We start from the raw sequence: 17,196 nt of genomic DNA, 5'->3' as shown, positions 1-17,196 counted from the left end.
CTTTCTAATGTTGCTTACGTTTTCTACGTGATTATCAACAAACAGCTGATGGACGTCCTCTGGTGACCAATAGGGGACATTACACTCTTGTCAGTAATGACGCCCCATGAAGCAAGTGCAGCGCATACAGCCAACTCCACACACAAAAATGGAAACATTCTCCCCCAAATGTTATTTTTAAAAATGTCTTACTATACAACAGAGGGAGGGCCAAACATCATAAAAGACTGAATCTGATAATCTTCAGATTGCAATTATTCAAGAGATTTTTATTGTTAACTTTAGACATTTAATTGCAGACATTAATGTTGGAGGCAGCACACGCACCCTGTGAATATAGTTGATTATGGATTTATTTTTTTAATTTTTAACAGTCAGAAAATATAATATACATAAATTAGCCAACATCCTATTCAAACCAAGGCTGTGACATGTAACATAATGCAGTACAGAAATACCAAAATGATAACATTCTGGAAGGGTCACTATGTACACAGTTTATATATATAATATATTGAAATGGCAATAATGTTTAGTTATTTTTTTATGGCATCTGATGAAAGTGAATTAGAATATTTTCAGATTCCCTAACCAGGACCATGTCTTTCATGACAACTTGCATTCACGCTCAATACTCTACTTTTGTAAAAGTGCACATCCGACACAACTGTAGTAAACAGAATATTTCAGTTCTACAAAAAATATTCAACACAGTTTTCACACAACACACCATTTCTTTAAACGACCCTAAACTGATGAGCCAATGTGTGAATCCTAGGAATTCTTGAACACCTGGTAATGAAAAGAGCTGTTTAGACCAGAGAGATTAGGCAGTATTATAATCACCCTGGCCTTTGTTAGCTATGTTATATAACATGATTTGCCATAATTGTTTAGAGTTATTTATACAGTACATCATATATGTGCTGCTTATCTTATTGGCTTATCAGATGTTTCACAAAGACATGCAGTCTACATACTCCACATTTATGGCTGCAGATTACTACAACACATCTGTCATCTACAGTACAGTTTTAAGCTTAAAACTGTTTCTGGCAGACAGAGCAAACATGCTGCCCATTGTAAGCCTATCTGCACATCAAAGGTTTACTTTCCAATTTAGTGGGAAAAACGGCAGAAAGGACAGTGCAAACAATGTCTATTGTCTACTTTTATAATATTTAGGGTGTGAAGATGAGACACGTAATGTAAGGTAAAGCATGTTCAAACAGAATGTTTGGAGTGTGTTGATACAGTCTTTGTTTTCCTAGTTTGTTTCTCTCTAAAAAAAGGGCCCGAGGGTCAAATGTTCTTGATAATCCATCACAACATCCTTGATACACATTATGCAACACATGGACACAACATTTCACATTCATAATTAGCTTAACATTTAACACATAAAGAAATTTTAATTGGAGCATTGCTTTTCTTCAGAGATAATTTGATTTGCACAGCTACTTGATTTCTACATTTTGTCATCACATCTTGACATTAATTAAAACTGGATATATTCCAAATCCATATAGAAATGACAACAAAGTTATCTAAAAAAACAAGCAGTGTTAGGATGATTAGAATTCTGACAGTGCCTCTATGAATTTGATGCAAGAATCTACATGTCAAAGATGTCTACGTAGAGACTTCATTAGCTGATTAAGTGTATAATAAGCATTTGATGAGTATGTCCATGCCATGATCAGATGACAAAATTGTCATGGAGATACTTCTCTATTCATTCATTACACAGTGGTGGGTGTGGCTACTAAAGGGAAAATAAATAATAATAATGGGTTGTTTGCCATGGCAACAATGCTTATAAGTACCCGCTTCCATCAACACAAGCTTCCTAAATCTTCTTTATAAAATAAATTCTATTGATTTGCAAACTTAACTTAGTTCAGGACTTATGCATTTATAGCAAAAGTCTTAAGCAGGAGACTGAGTGCATGTCACAGCTGTTTAAAGGTCAAAAGTTTCTGTCCACGACACTTTCAATGGGAGGTGTAAGATCACTCTGCTCTGTTTCATCTAAGCTGAGCCATAAACCCATGTGCACAGCAGCAATCACAGCATGGTCCTGTATTTTCTGGAAGCCAAAGAGTAGGACAGAGTCAAAAGGAGACAAGATCTTTCCTGCTGCTCCGGGTGAGGAGATGTTCAGTGAAGGCCTTGGGGTTGAGTGTGTGAGGGAGGGGACCGCTGCCCAGCAGAACAGGGGGAAATAGCCCAGTTCACTGTTTGGCGATATCCCCTTTCTTCAGGATGATCTGCCTTTGCCAGGGGGCCAGCTTGGTCTCATCGTAGCCTAAGGTTCGTAGTCGCTCCAGCTCTGTCTTCTCTTCAATCTCCTTGGCCTGTTTGGCCTCCTCCTCTGCTTTTCTAGGTGCATCCATAGAGGAAGCGGGACAAAAGAACAAAAACAAAATAAAAATTATAGTTGTGCATAAGCTTTTACAAAGTTTTTTTTTAAAGGAATCTGGTCATTAGGCCTTTTAAGAAATAATGATTAAATCTCACAAAAAACAGTTGCTGTAAATATAAATAATATGCATTAACTCAAAAAGTCAGATACAAAAATTTGGGCTTAATATTTTGTCATAAAAACTGTTTAGGACTGGACTTTTTGGACCTTCTCACAGTCACCACAAATTGAGACACTGACGTTGGGTGACAAGCCCTGGCATGTAGCTAGTTTGTGACAGATTGTACTTTATCTCAAAGATGTTCAATACTGGTAAGGTCCACTGCCAGTGCAGAATGGTCAAGGTCCTCAAAACCCAACTAGGAAAAGCATTTTGTTACGTATAGGGCTTAAGGGACTGTCATGTTGACAGAGATATCCTTTAATATATTAGCTACAATATACCGAGGAAGAGTTTTTTCTGAATAAAGGAGCTTCCTTTGTCACTTGTAAATAGTAACCAATCAGATGTGAATCAAGCATACAGGATTTGCAAGTTTTTATCTTATTTGCAAACCCGTTCTAACAAAGGGAGGAAATGCAAACCAAATGTGTTCCACCACCTCAAGCAAAGACACTGGTTGGATTGTGGGGAAAACCAGAGGATTCTCAAAGGGGAATTTGGTAAATGTTAGACTAACATTAAGCAAAATCCTTTTGTCAGTAGTAGTCTCTATAAAATAAGTAAGTCATACTTTATTAATCTCCTAGGAACATTTTGTGTTACAGTAGTTAAATATAATACAAAGTAATGCGATACTGTATAAACAAAGTAACAAAAATTTTAATAAAATAATCATAGTAAAACTAAAATCATGGAATGAACTGACAATTTTACAATGTCAAAGAAATGCTGCCAATCAAAACATTTCCTACAAGGAGGAATTTAGGTGAAAAGGGACCATAGATACAACATGCTGTAATACATAATATTATACTTCAATCAGCAATTTAGAATTCAGTATTTTCCACTTAATTATTGGCTAATTTTAGTGTATAATGATGGTAAGGCTTATCTTTCCTAATTAAATGCAAGATTGACTTATAGCATAATAATCACATTGTTATCTATTACGGCTGTACTTTTGAGCCAAAATATTATATGCAGTATATATAATTTTCCTTAACTGAACTTAGCGTTGTTCAGACCAGCATGACCAGTTAGTCAATCAGAAATATGACCTTCTTCTTCTTTCTTTGGGGTTTTATGGCCATCGTCATCCCATCTGCTGCATTGCTACAATCTTTTGGTTTTTAATCTCTCCCTACATATTCTATTTTCTTATATTCTAGAGATCAGACCTGTTCATTAAAAAAATTAATAATACATTAATTACCTGGCTCCAGTATGTCCTTTAACCCCTTACTTATTTTTTCCCACTCTCCCACCATGTCCCCTCTCTATGTATTTCCTTCACTTTAACATAACATTGTCAGAAATGGGACCTGTGGTGAGAGAGGAAGCAAACAAAGCTTGGCATGACTTCACACCGTGGCGCACGTGGGTATAAGTTTGAAAACACCTGCGCTGATACTGCAGTTTGCTGACTACGGAGAGCGGAATTTGGAAGTTGCAACACGTAGTTTTAAAAAGTATTTTGTTTCCTTTTGTTCTTTGAGATAGCACACAGCACACAAAGGTGCATGTGCCAATATTTGTTATTCAACGTGACCTGTTCCGGAGTGTTTTACTGACAGCTGAAGCGTGAGGTTGGTGGGCTTCCAGCTTGTGGAATTAGGCATGGCGCTACTAGCTTAGTGTAGCTAACACTAGTTGGCTTTTAAAAAAAAATATATAAATCTGGGGAATTATACAGTTTAACTCGCATTTTCAGTTAAAGGTAAAATGTCGACCTCATTCTTCAGTACTTAAAGCTTTTTCACTGAAGAATAGGGAGCAGCTCCTAGTGGCGTTAGCCGCGTTACAACATCTCATTACAGCTCTCACACAGCTTCCTACAGTAGGTGCTGTTATTATTATTTTGTAAATATGTTTGAATACAGCCCAGAATCTATTTTTGACTGTTTATATAAATAAGTAAAGTAGTTGTTTCTGTTGTTTCTGTTGAGGTTTCTTATTATTCAGCACATTTTGCCAGACACACATTTGTATGTGTAAGTAATGGTTTCTTACCTCTTTTGTTCCCTGTCACATCAGGAGGACATAAGTGAAAACAAGAAAAGGTGTAAATATCTTAAACAGTATTTGACAAGGTAAAACAGTGAAGATATAGTAAAGATGCCAGTGGCAAAATAAAAGGGAATTTTAGTGAAGAATAATCATTAGTTGGACATTTTGTAGCTAAACAAAGCCGATCAACATAGAATTCAGTACTGTAAAGGCTGATGAGGACAACAACAATACTAAAAACAATTAAATATGCTGTTTCCAGTATCAGACATATTGAAAATTAATTAATTTAGAAAAGAAAGCTTTCTTTGAGCAGTATTATTTGGAGAATAAACAAAATACACACAAACACAATCAGAAACATCTTAATCTACTGACTCAGGACATTATAAATGTGGTACAAGACAGACCTGATTTGGGGAACACCACAGTTTGGTTACTCACCTCTCTTCATCCATTTTCTTTTTCATCATGTCTCTCCGCCAGGCTGGCATTGACGCTAGACGTGCGGCTTCCTCCTCTGCCTGTAGAAGGACAGAGGGTTTAGGGAACAGGAGATAAAGGCTGATTAAGTTTGAAAAGCATTTTTCCAGCAACTACAGCTCGGCTGTCCTGCTTTGCATGACTTAATCTTTGGTGAAAAGATCACTTACCTATAAATTTCAAGAAAGTTTTTATATTGAACTTTGTCTTTCAAAAACACTTATAATGGAAAAGAACTACATTAAAAAAATGATTCAAGAATATTGCTATTTTCCATACAGCACCACAATTGTCCTCAAATACACTGGCTCTGTAACCCTTTTCCACTTGACAAATACAGTATATTTACCACAATTTCTAATGTTAAAGCATAGCATTGTGCACAGATGGTCAAGTCAATGTAAGGTGTTTGATGACTGCAGGGCCTCTCTCTGTATTAGAGAGAGTAGCACCTGGATAGTATTAATGAAAAGTTAGTCCAACCTATTGGTCTCAATCCAGATACACATAGCCTTTATGGAAGAGTTAAGAGCCTAAACACTGGATATTGCATACTGTTCAAACTAATGTTTGTACAACAGCAAACAAGGCGCACAATAGACGCTTCTCTTCTTTTAAAATGGCACAAACCCTTTCAAATGAACAGGACACTGTTTTAGAGGATGTGATCTCAGACAATGCACAGACAGGTAAATGGATTGTTTTCTCTGTTGCAGGCTGTAATTGGAGGTAAAGCAGGTGCAGAGAAAGAGGACAGGCATCTTGGATTACTTTTTTTACCTGAAATACATTACCATTCTGCATTCCTTTTGCTTTTTAAATCCAGGTAAGACGATCAAAACTCTGAGTTTTTAAAGATTTACAAGACAAGTAAATAGTAGGAACATTTTAATAAATAAACAATAAATTAACTAAAACTATATTTTGTTAGTATTTAAATTATATGTTGTTGCTTTACCCCTGGAAGAAGGCTATTTACTTTTTAATTTTCAGTAACATTAAACTAGTCAAAGTCATATATATAAATAAACCTTAAAATGTGTTATGATCTCCTGAACAGATATTCAGGTTTAGAAAAAGCTTTTATTGCGCTTCATCATATCCTCTTTATGCAGCTTTTTAGCATGATATGAAGTTAAACCAGTGGGGGCTAATAGTCATAAGCCGGTTGTATCAATAAATATGCTCATAAGGTAAATGCAACAAAATTAGAGTAGCCTGTAAACCTTTACCCATGGATATGTCACTGTTACATAACTAATTAACTCCCATTAAACCACTCACACAAATACTTAAGTATCTACTTAAGTAAAACGTCAATCCAGACAATTGTCACGAACAGAGAAGTAGAGTCGTTATTGCAAGGTGCTGCCCTCTGTTGCTGTTGATTTAAACCTGAGCTGTGATTTTAATACATCAATAACAGCTAAAAAGATACAATTGCTAGACAATTTAAGTAAACGTAGTAAAATTTAAGTTACACTTTTGGGGGCAATCTACAGGCCTCAAGCCACTGCTTTTTTTACACCTATCCCTGTCTGTAGGTCTCAGACCTGTCATTCACCACTCCTGTTACAAATGATAAAAAGGGGAAAAATTAAGCAACAGTAATTATTTATGTAACGCCTAGTTAAGTTTAATTGCACAACAATGTTATCAAAAGCCTTTAAACTCTCAGTTCTGGCCTTTTGTCTAATGGTCTCTCTCTCTCTCAACACTCTAAGGAGTTACCTGAACATGTAAGAAACTAGGTTGAGAGATCATAAAGATGGGAGAGGTCAAACGATCAAGCTGAAACACTGATGCAACACGGCATAGTAACAGCCAGTCAACCAATAACAGAAGATTCATTCTTAGTGCTTATAAATTTGCACAAGTGTTATCAGTTGTAAATTGGTATTTTACTGACTAATCACAGTGTAAATATCCAAGAAAAAAGATCACTTGCTCACAAAATGGCACAAAACTGTTAAAAAAAAAAAAAGACAAAGAAAAACAATGGCATGGAACTGATCAGGCCAACTCCACAGTGTAATTCTATCCTAGAATTCTATCATATGGCCTGGGTTTTACATGTTGCGTACATACATTATGCTTTCTATGTTTTCCAGCTTACTGCATACTTTCTGAGCTGTGAGTTGATCAAGATTCACTGTAACCTCATTACGGCTCCTGTAAGCCACATATAGCATGACAGCGGGTGGTACTAAGAGGGTTATTTGAAGATAATCTTAATGCTGCAGGAGACGCGCTATGAGAATGGTGTGGTCCTGCATAGGTACGTGTCACAGTGGAGTATTAGACCTTCAAGAATTAGTGCTTGACAGTGACTCTTTTATTGGTACTTATAGCCGGGTGGTTATTTAGGTTCTCATTGTGATGCCAACAATGTCTGTAAAATATATTAATTCAGACTGATGACCATTTGGATAATTTAAATATTTACCACTGGAGTAGCCACCAACAGTTCATGTAGGATTGTGTAGGAAAGGGTTACTGACATTCTACACAACCACAAAAATGTCAACACATTTTATTTCCAACAGCAACGTATAAATTAAATTAGGGACACAAATTCAATATTGAAAAGTTTGAGTAAATCTGACTAAACACTCAAAATAAAAGTGGAGTGAAAAGAGAAAAGACATCATGAAACACTTCGTCTCTAATTCTGATGTGTAATTAAAATAATAGTCAGGTAAATGGTTTATCTTCAGTCAGAAATGTGCACTTACTTACTGCTAACCCCAAATACTGAAAGGAAAACATTCTGTAAACAAAACATGAGGCCCAACTTATAAAGAACACTTGAACTTCTAAGTAATCTTAAACATTTTCCCCTCATTGGGTATCAAGAACGAAAAGGTTTATTAGCTGTCACTTTATTTCTAGCATCTGTGTAACCAGGTATTTAGAGTTCAACAATTAAGTGAATCCCTTGCCTTTTTGAGATAGTGTTCATTTTACCACTCATGACCTTCATTACAATCCTAGTTGAAACAAACACAATACACTTTTACTTTAATGGCAAAACTTTTCCCTTTAGTACGTTTTTTCCTGAAAGGAGTATACCATCGTAATCAATTGTTCTCCATTTAAAAGAAAAAAAAGAAAAAAAGAAAATCTTGGTTCAGTACAATTCCAAATTAAGTGGTTGTAGCAAATTTGTGCCTTTTGATATTACAGGCCCTCTAGTCCCCCCCTTAAGCAAATGCAGTCCGTAAAGCTAAGTGGATGCTCTTTGCTTTGCTACTGTTAAGTCCCTTATGTGACATGGCCTAAATGATAACACACCAGATTAGTTTCTTCACTCAACCTACTCCGCTGTGTATATCTGTTTCCCACGTCCTGCTCTTTATGTGTTTCGTCTTTTATTTTACAAGTGAACTGGGCTTTCAGTGAACCCTTTCTCCACAGTTGTTAGATATCAAAAAGCTCAGCTTCCTTTTCTTTCCAAAAAGCAAAGCTTCGGTCAATGTATCTTATGATCTCTTCATTGCTAAACTCTTTTAACTCATAGATCAGTTTAATTGAGTCTTCATTAGGTTCACCTCTGGGCGGAGGTGTATCAACTTGAGGTTCCTCTATGATTTTAAGTGTAACAGGTGGAACATTGTTTACTGGAGCTGACTCTGAGCTCTCTGTGTCCTGTGGTGTCTCTGTTGCATTAGGTTGTTGTACAGTTTCAGTCGCCATACTCGACATATGATCCTGCTCTGCACTGTTCCCACTGAAAGCCACAGCCTCACTAAATGATGTCTGCTCACTGGCTTTTACATCCCCCGGAGCATTGTTGCCCATTGAGTTCTTCTGGGTTCTCTTTTCTAAACACTGAATATTATCAGATGCACCATCCAGGGTTGAAGCAGGTGGTGATAATGGAGAAAGATCTGGTTGTGAGTCTGGTGGGGATGATGATGCTAGTAGAGTAGCCTGTGTATTTGTAGGTGGTGGGGAAGGATGTGTAGGTGGTGGAGGAGGTGGCGGATGAGAAGGTGGCGGTGGAAGAGATTCTTGCTGTTGCATAATGGACATGTCAGGAGACATGGAACGCAGAGAAGCTGTCATCACACCTTCCCCGTCACTTGAGTCTCCAAAATACTTGATCTTTATGTCTTCAAAACCGTCTGCCCAGTCTCGCTTCCCAATCTCAATTTCGTCCATGACTTCTTTGTGAAACTGCCTTATGACCTCCCATTTATGGCTACCAAGACGGTCAAACATCTCATAGCACAAAAGGTGGCGGAATTTGCGCTCATTTCGCGACATGTTCATTTCTAGCATCTGGAAGTATCCAAGCATGAAGAGGTCAAGGGTTAGGCTTTCATAGCTTACAGGTGAACCATTTATATGTGGCAAGAAGTGCTCTGGCCAGTAAATCATCTGGGCACGACTGAGCCTTCGGATCTGCCGGGTGGGCACTTGACTCATGATTGTTCTCCAGTGACCAATGAGATTCCCTACTACTTGCTTTGATTTCATGAAAAGGAACAGTTTGTCATCTTCATTCTGCATCTCCCCACTAAATTGTGCACTAAATTGGTTGTAGTCTTCCCAGCCCACATCTAAAGGAGTGTCTTTCCTGCCAATGTATTTAGTTCGATACGATTCAGAGATTGTGTACCTTCGCCAGTGTTCCAGGAACAGGAAGACAATTCTCTCTTTCCTCATTTCAATACATTGCTGGACGTAGCTTAGGTCTGTCTGCACCTCTAAGCTTCTTGTTAGTTGATCATTGTTTAAAATAGGGTTATCTGAAGGAACCTGGTTGAACTGTTCAGTGTTAGTTGAAGCCATGATCTCAGGGGATTCATAAGTCAAAATTGCACGCGATGCATTGATAACTGGTTCTTCAACAAGTGGTAAGACTGATTCTTCCACTGAAGGTAAATCTCCATTGGTATTCGACTCGAGGACAATGGCAGAGGAACAAGTGACATTCTCTGGAGGGTAACCAGACTCACTCACCACAGGCAGTGACCTCTTTCGTTTGTAAACCCTATTTGCTTGGTTGTTTGCAGACTGTGACTGGTTCTGAATTTCATAATTGGCCTTGAGGTTCTTCACTGAAACGCCACACTGTTTTATCTCCTTCTCTACATCCTCTCTTGTTGAAAAGGACAGAGACCTTCCAATAAATCCAGTGCCAGTTGATCCAGCTGTTTCAGACTGAGCTGTGCTCACTGTTTTTGTCTCTTCTTGAAAATATCCAGGACATACAAGATCCAGGATGCCTATTTCTTTACCACCCAAAGTAGCAAGAAGAATGGCCATACTCTTGAGTAGAATAGAAATTTTGCTGCACCAAGCTGGTAGATCTTCACCTTGGCCATGTACCTGCTTTGGATTAACTGAGAAGTGACCTTGGTTTAGTGCAGCAGAAACTGGTAGGAGCTGTTGGAGCTCATGCTCCAGTTCTTCCAGCTCCTTCTCGACTTCAGAGACCTTGTGCATAACCTGCAGGTTCTCAATTTGCTTCTCAATATGGTTCAAGTCATCTTCTGTCATTAGTTCCCCAAATGGGCCCAAAATGGCATTGTGGACGTGGGAGTAGTGCCAGTCCTGAGGTTGGTAGTGCCCACTAGTTGCAAACTAAATCAGAGGTCAAAGGAGACCAAAAGACAAGAAAAAATGGAGGGATTCCTTCAGCTTCAAGTTCCTTGTGTGAACACACGCTTCAGTGCAAATCCATCCTGACACACAGGTTTTACATGGATTTAGTGGTGCAATGGCACAGCCTCATTACAAGCACAAAACATTGGTTTTGAGTCAAAGAGAAAAGTGAAAGGTTTGTGTTTCTGAAATAATACGTTAATAATACTAATAGTAATACTAATGTTAATACTATTGCTGTATAGAATAATGTTTGAATAATATTTTTAGGAACTTAAAATTGCTGACTTTTGATACTCATATTTATCACCCGTTTTTAGAAGTCAGTTTTTTATGCACTGTTATGTTAAAAGTTATTATCACTAAAATTTAATTATATAAGCACTGCATCATGCAGTTAAAATTTTCATCTTGCTCCTGTTCTGTCTGCAACCCAAATATAATGTAACACTGCACTGCAGCACAGTGTAACATCACTGTTGGGTACTGGCACCAGTGTAACAGACAGACAAACTTCAATCCACACCCAAGGGGGATAGAAAACCACACTGGGTGTGGTTAAGGTGCAACAGAGTTGAAACTGTCAACCCAGAAACATCAGAGTAAGAGAGGTTATTCTGAGTAGGGGACTTAATATAAACTTACTTCCTAACAGATAATGATCTGATTGCAAACTATTTAAAGGACGTGGCATATTGTTTTATTCTCACTACATGCATATTTTGATTGCAGTTTGCATCTCTAAGAATAAAGAACTATAAAAATGTAGTTAGTAGCATTTTTGTTTTTATTACTGTTGGACCTGTAGTGTGAATGGGCCCGGCATCACACCACTGAATCAACATGTAACCAAATCTCCATCACACACCAGCTCACACTGAGTCTGTTAGTCAAGTGTGTTAATGTTGTGATGGGCATTGTAGCACTCCAGTTCACTGCACTCCAAACGTTGTTTCTGTTAACAGATTTTAAGTATGAGAAAACATACAGAAAGGTGCTTTAAGAAAAAAAAAATTTTCAAACTTGATCAACTGCACTGAGTCTCTCTTGAATTACACATAACAAACAAGTGTTCAGATAGCCACAATATGGATTACCAATTAATACTTTTAAGAATAGGTTTAAGTACACATAATATTACCTCAGTGACTATACAGTCACATAATCTAATTTTAAAATAGAGATTAATGAAACAAGTTCAAAAATAGAGAGAAAAACATGTCATGCAAGGGGAAAAGAAAACAACAACAACACTCAAGATCAGTCTTCAAGCCACAAAAGGTGATACTAAAATCTAAACACCAGCTATCCAATATGTGTATTTGTCATATATCACCAGAGATCAGAGCATTTTAAATTTACAGGACCACAAATGGGATAGCTAACACACAAAATTTCTCAACCTGAATAAAATGTCCTCCCTACCTTGCGCTTGTTTTCTTCTTCCTCTTGCATTTTGACCTGAAGCTTTCGCACCATAACCTGCCTCTTCCATTCAGGGATTGCTTTTCCGTGTTCATCATGGGTGGGCACTAGTGCCTCCACATCTGCAAGGCTAGTCTTCCGCCCCGACTCAACTCCAGTGCTGCTACCAGCTGTCCCATTGGTGACAGAGTTGGAGGATAGTTGCTCGTAGCTTGCTGAGGTTGACATGGACCTGGCAGATCCAGAACCAGTGGGACTGGGGCTTGGACTCGGTGTGGTGGGTGGGGAGGTGACAGCTATATTGGTTGGTGGAGGAGATGGTGGCTTGGCTGATGGGCTTGATGTACATGTCTCTGGTGGAGTTGTCGCATTTTCCTAAAGGGAAATAAACAGAAATAACTGATAAATGCTGGTATTCTTGTGTGAATGTATCACAGGATACAAAAAATTTATTCCGAAGTTTAACATTTAACATTAACTAGCTAGTTATGTAACGCAATTCTTTCATTCATTAGCAATGGGGAATGGCTCTGGACTTACATCGCTGCCTGTAGGTCCACTGTTGGAAAAGACAGTGGTGTAGCCTTTACTGTGAGGTGTGGGCTTGAGGCTTTTCCCTGCTTTGATCTCTGCCAGAAGCTCTGAGTTGTCACCAGTGGGGGACATCATGTTGAAAGATTTTGTGCCTGCAGATAAAGACATGAGCAGAAAAGTGAAACCAGCTATAAAGAATGATAGAATAGAGGGAAAGAGAAACGGAGAGAGTGAGAGAGGAGTTGGGTAGCATTTCAGCCTTGAATATTTTATCGCATCAGGCAGTTAACAATGCTGAACTGGAACCAGTTGGACAGTGATCTGAGGTCATTATGGTGTCCTGAGTGACTGTCTCACACGGATAAGCTTAATAAGATTCTTTTGAGATTTGTTTTCTACTATAGACGTTTGCCGTAATACCCCTTGGGATTCAGATTTTGGTCGTGACTCTCTAAAGTTAAGGATTAATAAAATGGCTTCCCAGCTACCAATGTCCTTGCAAATAAACCAGCAAGAATTCAGCACATTTAGCACATGTTGCCTCCGTCTACCATTACAGTGAACTGGGACTAGGTGAAGAGCATAATCTTCAAGAAAAAATTCAGGCAGCCTTTATTGGTAATGCTACTACCAAGGAACTGTTTTCAAAGGAGAGAGACGAAATGAAATAAATTTGAAATGTTAATTAGTCAAAGTATCGCTTAGATTTTTGTGCAATTGCTAATTAATACATAACGTTCTGAAAACCATAATTGTAACAGTTACACATGATTAGTTATATAAAAATACATCACTGGTAAAGTACTTTAAAATAGGAACAATGACAACGTAGCTATCTTAGTGTAACTATAGTATAACCCCATAGTATTGGTATTAACTATACAAACTTTTAAGATGCAACTGTAAAATTCTCAATAGCTTATTTCAAAATACACAAAATTTAAAAAATAACGACCTAGATAGAATAAGGCCAAACAGCTACCTCACCTGTTTTAATTAATGTAAACTTCCAGTGAACTGAATTTCCTCAGTGCCTCATTTTCTGTGCAGAAAATGGAAAAACATACTCCTGTTAAAATGTTCTTCGACGTGACCACAGTTGGGTCCAGCTGGATGCAAAGCTTTGCTAGCCTAACAACCCCTCCTTATTCGTCCTCTCTCCCACTCTCTCTCTCTTGCTTGCTCAGAGAGGAGAGAACAGTATTCTGTTAAAGACCCATCATCACAGTTGGGAGAAATCTAAAGGAATCACCGGTAACTGGAAGTGACAGCAAGCCATTGGCAAGCTGACCAGGAATTAACACACGCATGCACGAGCACACACATGGATGCCTGCGCACACATGCACAGTCACCCTTCATTCCCTGGCTTGTTAGTTCATCCCAACAGGCCAATCCTCTCTTCAGCAAACATGGCACACACGCATTAATGACATCCATACAGCCTCAGCTCACATTTACTGGATTACTGAGTGAGACAGAGACACTGGTGACAGACGCCCCCTACGCCTCATACAGTTTGTTGACTGTGGAGCAAAATTGTGCATTAAAGCTAACAGCTACTGAACCCTTACACACTTTTACGCCAACATTTGACTGTTCTTTAGAATTATGGTCAACAGATTACATTTTTCATAACTCATCATTTGCAGGTGCAGTGATTGCTATCAAAGCTCATAGAACAAATTGAATTAATTTGAAAATAGTCTAAAAATTAAACTTAATATTTAAGCAATATAAGCAGCCTACCTTCGCCCATTTTTTCCCTAATCATTACAAAGCTTCAGAACACTTGATGAGCCACAACCTCACGTGTTTAACACTATTTAATCACTGGACAGAAGTTGGTGCACTTGTATCTACAGCATTTTAATCAAAGGTTATGTGTGTGTATTTGTTAAATTGTGTTTAGGCTAAGGGTGTGGACTCTGCCACAGTGAGCGTAAAGAAGGGTGGAGCAATAATAGGTGGACAACATTTGACAAATAGCCTTTCATGATAGCAATCACATCTTAAAAGTTTGTTGCTCTTGTTTTGTAATTCAGGAGCAGTCAAGCTGTCTGTGGTGTCTCAAAGTACTTTAGTTAAAAATGTCTTAATTTGCTGTAATTTAAAAATTAGGATCTTTTCCATTATGTGCGTAAGGTCAATACAATAAAAAACCTCTAACCATTTATAATTATGTGCGTAAGGTCAATACAATAAACAACCTCTAACCATTTATAATTCTGCAAAAGCTTTGCCAATTATGCTCTTGGTTATATACAAATATCTGAGCTTGGGGTCTTATGTGTTCTTGGATTTTTAATGAATTCTTATATCACAATCGTATAAAAGTTGCTGCATAAATAGATTATGTTTTACAATCTTATAAGAAAAGGGTGCACGACAGACTGAGGTAATTTCGATAATAAATGCAGTCTGTACTTACTCTTCATCTGTCTTAGTGCCCCTCCCTCTGCATGAGAGGCAGAGGCATCCCCGCCTTGACAGAGCGGCAGTAAGGATAGACCATAGGAGGCGAAAAAGAGGAAAGAGATGGAAATAAAGCCGGTTAAAGAAACAAAATGTATGTTAAGGTGTTAGTGTGAAGGAAAGGGTTTAGCATTACCAGACATACAGTGCTGGTTTAACAATCACAATGAATAGAGAAAAACATGAATATACCATCTTAAACTTTAAGAGATATCACACATTTTGCCATATCTTGTGCCAGCATTTTTTGTCCCATGAATTGTAAACTTGTTATGCATTTTCAAGAACATGACGGAAATAAGGTTTTGCTTTAACTAGAAGAACAGGTTCAGTGTCACACAGCTGCATTTGGGACAGCAGGGCACTTAAGGAAATGGCTGAACACTAAACCAGTTCTCATGGTAATCAAAGCCCAACATAATTAATTTATAGTCTGTTATTTAGGTCACAAGAAAAAGAATCACCCAAGTTTTACCGAGAAATAATAAAGTATGCCCCCAAAAACCAGAGATGCTTCAAGGAGTAATTGCAAAATAATTTGTATATATTTTTATTTTCTACTTTATTTTTTTATTTTTTTCCCTTTTAACATATGTGTCTATGTAGTGCCAGCAACAAGTAGGAAACAAAGGGAAGCAAAAATGATGGAGAAAGAGGGGAAAAATAGCTAATGGCACTCACTTCCTGATGAGGAAGATGGGCGACGCTGATTGGTCGTGGTGGTACTGGCATTATTCTGGCTTGTTGGCATCTCCTGGGGCAATGGAGGAGGTGGAGGGGGTGTTGATACTGGGTTGCTTGGGGGAAGAGGAGGTGGAGGTGGTGGAGCTGGGGGTGGGACTGATTGCTCTGTGGTGCCATTCTCAGAGCTGTGGGCAGAGCTGTCAGTAGGCTCCTCCAATACCATGGATCCCTGGTTAGGGAAAAGGGACAGACACGGCAGAATATATAAATATATAATTTAACAGACAACACATCTACCTCTATAAAAATAAAAATGAAATCAAATGTTTAATTTATGTATTAAAAATAATTTAAAAAATCAGCTTAACAGTGATAATGTTTTTTGTACTCTGTTGCCGTGGCATGCCAGTTAAAACTCTTGCTGAGCTGAGCAAGTAATAAATTCTTGCACACAGTGACAGATGTACGCAGTCGTATCAGATCCCTCTGCTTCCTGTTGTCTTTAATCGACCAATAAAGACCCATTCTGTGTTTTTAGTAACAGAGCTAATATGACATAATCTCTTGGGGTTAAAAAGCCATCTGTCACTGGAAATGATAGGGCTTTAACCCTTCTGCCGTGAACCCCCCCATATGTGTCTGACACGCTCTGAAAGTGTGCCTGACCAGTTTAATGGAGCGTGACATTTAACTCAACCCTGCCCCTCCTTTTATTCTTCAGACGCGTGCTTATCATTGTTGCCCCCTTTACTTTTCAACCCCCCCAGAGAGTTGGGGGGAGGGTCATGTCCAGATGGGTGTTGGCGGCACGTGCCACTGCTTCTGTTGATTAGCCGGTCCATCTGCTAGAGTGCCTCTGAGACCAGGAGGGGCTCCACTGAAGCCTTAATTGGCTCAATGTGGATTATACCCCATATCACTGGGGAACACCCCCACTACTGATACCCATGAGATTCTAAGAACAACTCTCCTGGGACAGGAGTCTAACAGACTCTCCTCATTTAACTGCTTGTGCTGGCATGTGGTAGCAAATCAGTACATGTCACATATCACACAGAAATGAACTTGAACAATAATTTTAAGGCATGTACAAAGCAGATTATTGCACCTTGTAATCTAGCCTTTAAATATAGTATAAACATTTTTATTTCATTTGGTGTAAATGTTATAATGAAATTATTTATTTTTCTATGAACATATTATCAGAGGAGTATATTGAGGCTTGATTTTTGAATTGGCTTGTGGCTGGTACTTCTCAAGCCATGATTCTGAGCCAATGCTCCTAAACTACTCAATAAAGCTTTAGTCGGGACAAACACATTTCTGTATCACTTCTAGCTTCCTCACAAGTTTAAAATAAAAAGCTGCAACTCGTTGATATGTGCTTT

The 17,196-nt window shown here is 38.2% G+C and overlaps 1 protein-coding gene across 9 annotated transcripts in view; it reads right to left on the bottom strand.

Annotated features, from left to right (window-relative positions):
* Positions 1-282: 282 nt before the first annotated feature.
* Positions 283-17,196, bottom strand: part of espn (espin) — a 37,495-nt gene continuing 20,581 nt past the window's right edge. For 2 of the 9 annotated variants that reach the window (XM_067528625.1, XM_067528626.1), the window contains exons 9-15: positions 15,806-16,037; positions 15,081-15,134; positions 12,657-12,802; positions 12,117-12,491; positions 5,041-5,119; positions 4,599-4,620; positions 283-2,382 (exon numbers count right to left, since the gene is read on the bottom strand). In XM_067528625.1, the coding sequence (XP_067384726.1) occupies positions 2,235-2,382; positions 4,599-4,620; positions 5,041-5,119; positions 12,117-12,491; positions 12,657-12,802; positions 15,081-15,134; positions 15,806-16,037 (1,056 nt within the window). In that variant the 3' untranslated portion in view covers positions 283-2,234. The other 7 variants (XM_067528619.1, XM_067528620.1, XM_067528627.1 and 4 more) reach the window with 6 other exon arrangements.

This window comes from Channa argus, chromosome 13, assembly GCF_033026475.1.
Source record: "Channa argus isolate prfri chromosome 13, Channa argus male v1.0, whole genome shotgun sequence".
NCBI lineage: Eukaryota > Metazoa > Chordata > Actinopteri > Anabantiformes > Channidae > Channa > Channa argus.
Note: the sequence above shows the minus strand (reverse complement) of the source record. Positions and strands in the feature narration are given on the sequence as shown.